Here is a 12,352-nt window from a genome sequence, read left to right as displayed (position 1 = left end):
TTGTAAGTTTTTTTCCTGACGTTTTCCTGATACTATTATACAAGTGTTTATCCCTTTTAAAGATGCAAGCAAGATTTAAGATAAATAGCGCCATCATTGTTCAACTTTCCTTTAAAATGACAAAATTTTACCTGCCATCAAACAACCGTGGTAGGGAAAGTAAAAGATGGATGTTTTATTTCGCGCCCCATATTATTTACGCGTTTAAGACATTTAAAAAGTGATTCAATATTTTCATTGTTAATATACAGTGCCAGTAGTCTTCCTATTAATTCATTGATAAGTACTGGACTTAAAATTTACACCAATCATAAAATTTCAAAATTTACCATCCTTATGACCAGTTGTGTATTATTCTGGCCCATCAATCTCTCAATCAAACCCAAATATATACAGGGTGTATCAAAATGATTGGTACCGGGCTATGTGACTTTTTCAAAAATATATCAAAAATATAAAATTGCTAATTAATATAGTTTTTGTACTATAAATAGAAAGGGGTATATGTTAACTTATTGATCTAATAATCTGAAGATGATAGGTTGATGCATCTGGGAGCTATTGTCATTTGAACGAAGATCGACGTAATCATGGTTTTACTTACACAACACAAGATGAATAGGTTCACTGCTTGAAGTATTTATTGCATACATGCTCTTCATTATTTCACCTCAGTCTTTATAACATAAAATTTCTTTACAAATGCTTTTATATAGAAAGATAGTTCCTGAAGTCCCTGCCTTACGGCTCTGGCAGTGTGAGGTGAAGCCCTATCTTGAATAAACATAACACCTGGCATGGATCCATTCTGAAACTGCTCATATCAAATTTTGAAACATTGCAAGTTATAACATGTTTCCATGGGGTACTCCTTGCTCTTGGAAACTGTCTTCTAAATCTTCTCCGCACCTCTCCATAGCTTCGTGTCAACCAGTAATTCTTTACTATGTATGCAGGCGCTGAAGTGTGGAGTACTTTGGAGCCATTCCAATAACTTTTACCAGGTCTAACCTAACCTACACTGTCTACAGTCTATAGCAATTCTTCCACACCATCTACTTAGTAATCTCAATACTACAATTTAAATTACTGCCCTGGAAGGTGTTGATACACAAACTTCTTTCACCGCGCCTAAATTATTCAAGTCAATAATATTACTCTCAATTAATAAATATTGATCAGAATATTTATATAATATATTATGCAGAAATAGGCAAGGAAAATATTAAACTGTTCCATGGTTTTCAACATATCATTCTCACTAGGTATTTGTAGTGAAATAGAGCTTTGAAAATGGTGCGCTACTGATCCAGCGTTACGATGAAAAGTGTAAAACACCCACTTTCCTTTAGAATCATGTAACTTCTGAACAGAATGTGTTATCTTTATGATCTAAAATTCTTAGAGAAGATAAAACTACTATAATTACAAATATTTAAACAATTAACCCCAAACTGGTACAAAAAATAGTTTAAAAAATCGGCAAAAATGAGAAGTCGTCGGTACCAATCATTTTGATACACCCTGTACCAGAATATTAAAACAGGCTTTTAAAACAACAAAAAGCCACAATGCACGGTGGCCGAGCGGAACGGGCCACGTCTCATAATCGGAAGGTTGCGGGTTCGAGCCCCGGCGACGCCATCGTGTTGTGCCCTTGAGTAAGGCACTTTATCTTGATTACTCCTCTCCACCCATGTGTGAAATGGGGAGCTGTTATGAATACTGTCCATTGAGCGCCGCCCAAAGGTATGAGCATGCCTTAGGCATTGTATGGCAGCTGACATATTCAAACGACGGCGGAATAAATGTACAGCGCTTTGGTACATGTTCACATCTGAAAGGCGCTGTATAAATACCAACATTTATTTATTTATTTATAATGCTACTAGGCAAAGTAATCGTCCATTATTTGCTTTAAAGTTGACAAAATCGACAGGAAACAAATTAAAATTATAATATAATTGCAATTGTTCACTCACTGTTTAATTGTATTGCCAAAAGGTTGAGGACCCAAAGCAATATCTTTGAAAATAGGGAGAGAAAAAAACCCGAGTATTAGTGTTCCATCTTTGGAAAAAAATGACGACACATGAAGCATCAGTATGCGCGCAGAACGTCCGTATACTTGTAAAAAGTCAGACTTTCTTGCTTGTGAACATGCATCCGACACATGGTCCTAATTGCACAAATGAATCGAAAACTGTGAATTTTGTTCATTTTGAACAATTCCAAGTAAAACGAAGTTGGTTTACTCACGTTTTAGTGACGTTTCACCACTACACTAGTGGCTTCTTCAGACTGGCAACTCATCACATCTGACTGCTTGCTTTTATAGGCAACAGGAAGCACCGTAGAGGGCGTGATGAGTTGGTCAAAGATGTTGTTGAGTGAGTAGGCCCCTCGTCCTTGTTTAGAGTGTCTTGTCCTTTTCGGTGGATCCAGGTGGCTTCTTTCAGCCACCTGGTGGTCTTGTCTGCTTCACGATCAATCACTTTTGAGGCCTCCCAATTGATGGAGTGATTTGTAGAGGCTACATGATCAGTGATGGCGTCAAGTTCCTACATTGGTGAAACTGGTCGCCCCTTTGGTATCCGACTCAAAGAGCATCAGAAAGAGGGGGAGAAATTTGAATCAAAACCATTTACTCGAGCAAAACGCCAATCATCTGTCACAGACATTTACAAATCCGCCATTTGGCATACTCCCGGGCATACTGTGTCTATTTTTGCCTCAAAAGTGTACATTTTCTCTATCATGTCTATTGCCAAATAGGAAAGACTGAGCGGAGAAATACTTTTATGTCTAGACTTTTCGAAGATGGAGAAATAAAATTGCCCGTATAGAGTTCCACAGAAACACTTCGAAAGTGATTCATGCACTAACATTATACCAAAGTATTAAAAACTTAAATTTTTTAATGATCTGGTATCCCAGAAAGCAATGAGGGAGGCGGCGTGAAACTAATTCTTCGTTGGCAACAGGCGCACTGCGCCTTCATGCTGAGGCCAATTTTGACCATAATTATGCTTTCAGAATCTTGCATCTTATATATTTGTGCATATTACATAGCTCTTCGACTAATTCATCACTCAGACATTAGCCGCATTGTGTGTGTTTAGGCCAAACAAAAAGAAACTTATGTCAAAGCCCATCGCAGTTTCACAAACGAATGCGATATGCGTTTTTGTTTTTGTGGGGTTTTTTTAAACTTCATTTTGAATTTTCGACTGTTCAAACTACACAGCATAAATTTGTGGTTGATTTACCAATAGGCGTACCATACCTAAACAATGCGAGTATCGAATCAAGTATCTTTTCTTCCAAATTTGTCTCTGAATTTCATGATTTTAAGGGGGAAAAGGGTGTTGGAATCAAAAAATTAATTTGCCGTTTCAGCTGAGATGGACTCGCTAAGAAAAAATCGAACACACATGTCGGCTTGAGACAGATATTTTTTTGTTTTTGGCCTTACTATTTGCATTGTCCTCGTTTTATAGGATTTTCACACACATGGTTCAATGAACTTTGCTGCTTTTGACCCAAAATGGGTCAAATTTGAAATTAATCCCCTCAAATTGGGTAGCAGTGGTTATAAAATGCTATTATCTCTTATGTAACACCTTACTTGATGAGCCTTAAATCCAAAATAGGCTAATATGTCAACACGGCAGCCATTTTGGATGCCACCTTGGACTTCTATCACTAAGCTATCATACTTGAATGGTTATCATATTTATCAATATCTGTATTGTGTTTAGAGGTTCAAATGTTGCTATGTCAATGAATGAATAAAATGGTCGTTTTTAGATCTGTTTCAGATGGTTCGTCCAAATGAATTAATGTTATTACCTTAGATTAAAAAAAAATGATGCTTTTAGCAAGATTTTGAACACTTCATTTTGACATACAAGTAGTGAAACAGCAAATTTACTGCCATTATGAGCTTCATATTGTACACGATTTGGGAGCATATTATATAATTTTGAATCATAAAACTGTTAACAAAAATTGGTTTATTTAGGGAGTGGTCATTCATAACATCCCTTATTCTACATTGCACACACATTTTATCAATAAGACTCTGAACTGCATGATACTGGTTTCCCTTTTATTTTCAAAATGTTAATGAGTATTTAAAAAAATAGAGCATCAGTATGGGAATATCTTAATAGTGCCGTAAAATAAAGGTAGAATTACAGAAAAAACGGGCGGGCATTGGCAAAAATAATATAATGACAAAAATATAATGATGAAGGATATAGTAAAATAATGATAAAAAGAAAAGAAAAAGAATATTTAGGGGCTGGAACCCGTATTTCACTTCACCTGTGTAGCCTTAACCGATCGGCCACAGAGCTAAGTTACTTAAAATATAATGTGATGTTATTCAAGATGCATGTACATATAAATATACGCTCTACGGACGATACACAGTCAAAATGTAATATAATGCTATTCAAGATGCATGTAAAATATAAAAATACGCTCTGCAGATGATATACAGTCAAAAATATCACATATTCGCTATCGTAGTCCGACGTCACTTCCTGCCGAGGTCACAACTACTTCCGTAGTGATGGATCAAGCGGTTGCATAACGACGCTATCTATGCTGTACAAGTGGATGTTCTGCTGTTTGAAAATCAAGTTTTAGCCGTTTCTTTTATGGGTTTCACTGCCTTGTAAGCCTTTGCAAGATGTTTTCCTTCTGAAATCATGAGGTTTTAGGTCTTAAATATGACTGGTAATTTAAAAACTTGATATATAAATTCCATACATTGATATCGCCATTGCGGTTCTCACAAAAGCGTGATCCAGTCGCTATGGTAACGCCCGGGGTCACTAATATGACGTCATGTATACGACAGCGAATTGGAAGACATTGGCTTTTTCCCATTGCACGGGGATGAGGGGTGCCAGTTTTTCGTTTTTGACACAAAAGCGTTCCAAGACTTATTTCCAAGATTGTAGGTTTGTTTGTTTGTTTGTTTAAACGTCGCTCCGTGTGGAGACACGCTTGGGTCCTGATGGGACCAGGCTCAAGCAAAATGCTTAAGCCAGGCTAAAAAGCCTATATAAGCATGCTGGCCTGTATGATTTACGTCCAAAAAAACAACAAATCGGTTTGAGCAAAGAATTGGGTTCGGCTAGGCTTAGTAGCCTCAAAGTTGCCTTTAGCCTAAGACTTTCTATAATACTAAGCCATATGTCTAGAAACTCGCTCTTAAATGCTTTAGCAGTTTAATGGTTTTGAATAGATAACCTTACTATTGTTTCAGGCGCAGCTTCAAGTAGCTAACGGACGCTAAATGCGCTGGCGTTCGGACGCATGCGATTAAATACGTCCCATAGATGCACGCGCGTTAACGTCACTGCCATATCAGGGTGAAAAACGTCGCAAACTCTTATCTACCTCCAACACCGTATGTAATTAACTAGATTCTACACGCCGACGAGGCTGTCAGGCGTTACGCCTGCAAGGCCACAAAATTAATATATACCACTATAATACTGTAAATTAAGTAATTCGTGATCAAGCTGGAACCTACCTGTTGCGTCCATATAGCGCACTAAGCGTGTTCGCAATGTAAGACGCGCGTGTACTTTCTTCAGTACCGCGCGCTATGTGCGTGCGTGTTTATCGCGGAGCCACTAGCGTTCTGAGTGTTCGAACTTGGCCAAATATTACTTAATTTGGTATCATGTTTTATCATTAGATTTTATCAGATGCTTCCTGATCCCTGGATGGCGCCGGGATTTTGCCCATCATTTCCCCATCTTCAAGAGTCTCCGGTAAAGGTGCGTTTCTGGTTTCCGGTAGCAAAAACGTCAGGGCACCTGCTACCATTGCAAAAATACCGAAAATGTTAAGTGGCAGATATGGACTGACGTCATTCTAAAAAGAAAAACATAAATAACGATAATGCTATAAATACGAGAGATACTGGCTTCCCAGAGCTCGTACGGATACTACATACTCCCAGAAAAAATACTTAATATTCAAAATTAGGGAGTGTTCATAAATACTTTGAGGCGGGGAGGGGGACTGGGCACTTGGAAGTTGTTGGTGTCAAACCTTTTTGACCCCATCCTCCAAAGAAACTGAAACTTTTTTGACCCCCTTTTAACATAAACAACTTTTTGACTCCCCTTTCTAATTTCCTCCATTTGTTCAGTAACGAACTCAATCACAATAACATACATGTTTGTTTATACAGATATTTATGTATATAGACCTTTTACCTACAAACATTGAAGTTTATGGTGTTTTTCACATGCTGTGACTTCAATTTTTTGTTTAGGAAAATCTAAAATACCTATAACATCAAATAGAAACACTTCAACATTCTGACTAGAAACTTATTAAAACCTTATTTATTGAAATTCTTTGTTTTATTCTTTTAACCTGGGACGTTCAATCAGTTGAAAACACACTTAATCATATGTTCTTCCTTGGGCCCGGGGCCCTAGGTTAGCTCAAAAATTTCATAAATTTGGGTAATTCAGTGTTTCTAAAAACATCAGAAAAATAAAAACTATAACATTACTTTTAAATATCGATCTTATTCTGACCAAACAATCACCACTATTTGTTTTATTCATTAACATGGACATTCAATCAGTTGAAAACACAATTAATCATCTGTTCTTCCTTGGGGCCTGGGTCCTTAGGTTAGATCAAAAATTTCATGAAGTTGGATAATTCAGTGTTTCTAAAAACATCAGAAAAATAAAAACTATAACATTACTTTTAAATATCGATCTTATTCTGACCAGAATTTAGCTACTTACAGCTAGTTTATTAAACAACATGCCAAAACTAGTCCATGTACAAAGACAATATGATTTTGCAATAATACCATTTGGCAAAGTTTTTCTCATCCATTTACACAATCTATAACATTTTCAGGCAAATCTGCTCATAACAGCCAGTGAAACCTACAAAGTCAATCTTACTTACCAAATGAACGATGAAAGGTGCGGCCATTGCACCAATTCGAGATAAGCTTTGCAAAAGCCCATTTGCTGCAGAACTGATGAAGAAATAGATTTAAGGTGTGAGCATTATTAAGGCTGCAAGACCTCTCTTAAGACGTTTTTTATCAGCTTAAACGGTTGAGCAACAGCTTAAACGGTGGAGCAAATTAAACAACTTGTTTAAAATTCTTAACCAATATTTTTTGCATGATTATGTTCTTGTTAAAGGCCCAAAAATTATCAAAATTCAGATGTTGGCGCCTTTGTTAACAGTGTGCTTCGACTATATTTATAAATACGTGACTTACGCGCTGGCATAACATACTGCTGCTGGTTATGGCGAAAATCAGTATTAAGGACGAACTAATCCATTTTACATTAATCTGTAATTGAATATATGAATACAAAAGCCACCCAAGTCCATACTGTGGCCAAATTGATTTAAGCATGGGAATGTGTTGCTATGCATAGGCCTGTGATATGTTTGAAAAAAAAATAACTCAAATTCATCCACTGTGTCTATTGAGCATGTGAAAAATAGCATGTATGAAAGAACCACCCAAGTTCATGATTTGAGTCTTGTAACACATTGATTGAAATCCAGTATGTATAAAAGTCCACTTGTAACACATTTCATTGCTTCAGAGTGACTTTTGAAAAAAATGGGTTTAATAAAGGAAAGTGTGTGGTTTATATTACATGGCAGAATGCTTATCAACATTATACATACCTGTGTGCTTTATTTTGTATTATCTTAGTAGTGGTAATCTCGTTCAAACATTGTTGTCATTGTATATGATTCAAAAAACCACCCAAGTCCAAAATTTAAAATGAACCCCACGAAGTCCCTGAAATGCTAATCGTCATACTTAATACAGTTTAACCCACTCATTTGCACGTAAAACTTACCATATTGACCAGGTAAATATAACTGAAGGAATTAAAATGATACACATGTTTTTTCTCTCAAAATCACTTCCCATTGACTTGGGTGGGTTGTGTATTCATGTATTCAATTACTCTCCGTTCTTTTAAGAACGGAGAATAATTACAGATTAATGTAAAAATGGATTATTACTTAAAACTCTGCTGATTTCCTCGATTTCGCCATGTCTTTCTTTTCAAAAGTACCTTCTAATCCGTGACTTACCCTACACTTTTTATAAACACGTTTTATTTTCACACCTTCGCTGGGATCACTGAATGTTAGTAGTTGACTGTAGTTTAACATTTAAACAGCATTTCAACAACTCCCTCTACAAAGCGTATGCCGTATGCGCCTAACGTGATCAGTCATTATCCTGTTTCATTTTGGAGATGACCAATGTCATTTGTAATAACTGCTTTTTTACATTTCGTCATATTTGTAGAATCATGTTGCTTCCCTTCAAGTCCTTGACTTTAAAAAGTTCAAAGACATCCCATTTCCACCCAAGTTGTATTGCAAGTTTCATATTTTTCTAAAGGCGGACCCATGACCTTGTGTTTATTCCTACTACAAAACAAGACATATGCGCCATATACTTTTAATATGCGCCATTATACGACATACGTTTTAAACACATGTCCTAGCTGTCCTAGGCCCGCTATTTTGTGTGATTTGACCAAGGAGTTTATATAGGAAGGAGAGGAAATAGATTATGCAACACTTATTGTTCCTTTGTGCCAATTGGAGTTCCCGACACGCTATTCATCGAGAGGTACCTTTTGTTCAAGACAAAGGGTTTCCGCCATTAAATCGGTAACTGACCTGACCAGCGTATTAACGCTATAATACTATAGGCAGGCTACTGTCAATAAGTGATGAAACGAAAGTCACGTAAAAGCGCCTATACGGACGAGAGGTACCTTTTGTACTATTTTTTGTCCATCCCAAGGGTGTGCGTGAGTTGTCGCATGCACACAGAACAGAGGTTCACCTACAATACAAATTGGTTTGGGCGCTCATTTGATTATACTCAGTGAACACGCTTTGCTCTACCATTTCGCTACGGACAGTTCAGCAGCATAGCCAAGTGTGCGCTCTGTGTGGCGGATATACCCAGCAAACACAAAACGTTTTCAAAACGTTTTAAATTGGTTTTATTTTGGTTTCGGTTTTGTGAAACGTTTATAAAACGTTTTAAAAACGCTGCCATGTGACATGATGTAACAGTTCAATTCTTGATTGCTGAATGTTTGCACCAAAACGTTTTAATAACGAAATAATAACGTATACAACGGCTCTATAAGACAATCATGATGGAACGCAATCATAGCGTTTATAAAACGTTCTAATATAACCAATTAGTATAAAGCATAATTTGTCATCATTAAATCGTGTGTCGTCTTCTTTAACATCATCATCTTCATATCAATATCATCATCATCATGCATCATTATCAGCATCATCATTCCATCAAAGAACACATTTTCATAAACATGTTTTATAAAAGTTCGGGGAAATGGTTCATGTTAAAATTAATTTCTGATGATATTTTTGGTAATTTGTAAAAATGTACAATTGAAAGTTATTTCCTCAACCACTATTTTTTAATGTTGCGTAAATATTTACATCACATGTAGGCCTATCTTGAAAAGACTTTCTTTTTAGCTCCTTTTATTAGGAAAACATACTGCATTATATTGTACTCCATGCAAAATGAACTTTTGAACCTTTGGCCGTAAACGAACATAAATTTGAAATATTCAGCCTCATACCATGTTGCTTTGACCTCTGCCTATGACTGCGCAGTGCAAGGTGTTACTATAGTATGCAGACAGTTAGCGTACTGGAAATGAGACTGCGTACTTGACCTGTGGTATGCCAGGGCAGTTATTATTTTAACGGTCATTATACATCATGTACATGTTTTTGCCGAGCCGGACAATGTTGATTTTAGTATTAATACATGAATTTAGCATTTTTAAAATCAACAAGCCACCAATCCAATGCAGGTATATGGAGAAATGACTATGCAGACCTACACCATGGGACCTACACATCGGCCAAGTATATCGTTTTGGAATATAATTTATGTATACGATACACTCTCATGACTGTAGGATAGCTGTTGGGATATTACTTCAATATTTTCCAAAAGGTTGAGTTTTCTTCCATCGGTAATTTGCTATAGGATTATATTGAACGGTGTCTTTACAAAATGCGAGTGTATGGATATGGATAGTATTCTATGCGGTCGCATAATCCAAACAGGTAGGCCTAGATGTTTGATACTGCAGCCAGTAAGAAGAAACATGGAAACTAACACAACGGCTAAAAGCTATATTTTGGTTGATCCGAATCATTCCTGCCGGCAAGAAGAACTGTCAAGAGCATGAAGCATGGAAGCCTTTGAGATATGCATTATCTCATGATGTGAGCTTAATCAATCATAGTTAATGTATCTCTTTATCGGCCATGTCTAGTACTACACAAGAGATCGAGAAGTTTTAACGTCATAATGATTCTATGGAAACGTTATTAAAACGGTTACGAAACGGTTTATGAAGGTGAGAAAAACGTTATGATAACGTTTTTAAAACGTTTCATGCAAACGTTATTTAAGCGTAATCAAAACTTCACACAATTGCGTTTTTTAAACGTAATAGTGAAACGTTTTTAAAACAAAACTGAAACGTATTATTAACGTTAAAAAAACGTGAAATGGCTAGCTGGGTAAGAATCTACACAAGTAAGTTGTCTACATTGTTTGCCAATAGGTCTACATATAAGGATTTGAAGTTATTGTGATATCACATCGTGTTTTATTATGTATAGGCCTACCATAGTATTTTACATGAGCATCGCGTATATAGGAGTCTACCCTGGACCTCAAATGTGATATATTTGCTGATAACTCGAGAAGCATATACGCTGGCGAAGTTACGTAATAATCGGATTAACTACCATAGCAATAGGTGAAAACAATTCTATTTCTGAATCAATCAATAAAGCAAAGCGAATCATACTTGTAGGCCTATAATACTATATTAAATATAATTGCGGACCAACCGATACAGCTCGATACGCCCAATGTATGAATAAAAGCACCTAACAATAAAGTCGCCCAATTGAACAGTTGTAGATGTCGATCGCACGACTTCATTAAGGGAAGGGATATGAACGTTTGGACGTATTTATTGTGGGACATTAGAGCACATCAGACATATCGAATTACATTCTGAATACGAAGAATGTCCTTCTGATATCAAATAATTTTGATTTTTTGAAATTCGCAATGTAATACATTTTATGACAAATCATTAAAAGTGATATTTTTGATATTTAACAGTACTTGAAGTAAACTTTATAAATCTGATGATTTATACTTAAAGTGTATGTAGGTGGGATGAAAAGCCGACGATCAATTGAAAAGTTTGACCTTTCGTATTGAAGATATGGATTTTTTTTCCCCAAAACACCAAAACAATATAGGTCTTTTTGGGGAAAAAATCTATATCTTCAATATAAAAGGTCAAAATTTTCAATTGATCGTCGGCTTTTCCTCCCAGCTACATACACTTTAAGAATATATCATTAGATTTATAAAATTTATTTCGAGGACTGTTATATATCAAAAATTTGAAAAATATCAAATTTTAATAATTTGTCATAAAATTTGTATTATATCGTGAATTTCAAAAATGAAAATTATTTGATATCAGAAAAGATATGCTTTGTATTCAGAATGCGATTCGATACGTCTGTGGTGCTCTCATGTCCCACAAAAAATACTGTCGAAACGCCATAAACGCTCATTCTAGATCCCTTAATATTGATTGGCAACATTTTCCAATATATCAGCGCTCAAATCGGACACAATAGAACAATAGACTCTTCAGTGCGTTGGATTTGACAGTGTCCCTAGTACATTGGGTTTATGCTAATGATGATACGTAATCACGCATATGATAACATTTGTACCTACGTGGCCAGAAAGACAAAGGTCAAGGGGCAACTTTCATTACATTCTGACCGAACCTATTGTTTTAAGATTGTCTGCTGTATTTTGAATCAAGCATACACTTAACCAAACTTAGCCTCTGTGTATTTGTATTTGATTGGTAATAGTGAAATCATGTAATACTTTTACTTACCGTACACCAGTAGGGAACACTTCAGGCGTGTAGACACCGATACCTCCCCATGTGTAAGAAATAGCAAACTTGCCGATCATTGCAAATGCTGCTATTGCCGTTGTCAAATCAGTACCATTAGCTGAAATACATAAGACACAAAACAATGCATCATATTAGGGGCTGCGCAATAATTATGAGCCCTGGGGAGGGTGGAACAAGCATTCCGAGAGGGGGGGGGGGGGGGCCCGCGATTTTTGGGACACATTCATGGGGCGCCTTTTAAACAAAACGCTCTAAAAGGCTTAGGAAAA

At 36.3% G+C, this 12,352-nt stretch overlaps 1 protein-coding gene across 1 annotated transcript in view; it reads right to left on the bottom strand.

Annotated features, from left to right (window-relative positions):
• Nucleotides 1-4,185: 4,185 nt before the first annotated feature.
• The window catches only part of LOC140170318 (organic cation transporter protein-like), a 31,202-nt gene continuing 23,035 nt past the window's right edge, over nt 4,186-12,352 (bottom strand). Inside the window, exons 8-10 of the mRNA XM_072193684.1 lie at nt 12,060-12,180; nt 6,964-7,036; nt 4,186-5,898 (exon numbers count right to left, since the gene is read on the bottom strand). Of these exons, the coding sequence (XP_072049785.1) occupies nt 5,716-5,898; nt 6,964-7,036; nt 12,060-12,180 (377 nt within the window). The 3' untranslated portion in view covers nt 4,186-5,715. The remainder of the gene's footprint in view (nt 5,899-6,963; nt 7,037-12,059; nt 12,181-12,352) is intronic.

This window comes from Amphiura filiformis, chromosome 14, assembly GCF_039555335.1.
Source record: "Amphiura filiformis chromosome 14, Afil_fr2py, whole genome shotgun sequence".
NCBI classification, from domain to species: domain Eukaryota; kingdom Metazoa; phylum Echinodermata; class Ophiuroidea; order Amphilepidida; family Amphiuridae; genus Amphiura; species Amphiura filiformis.
This window is presented reverse-complemented; position numbering and strand designations above follow the sequence as displayed.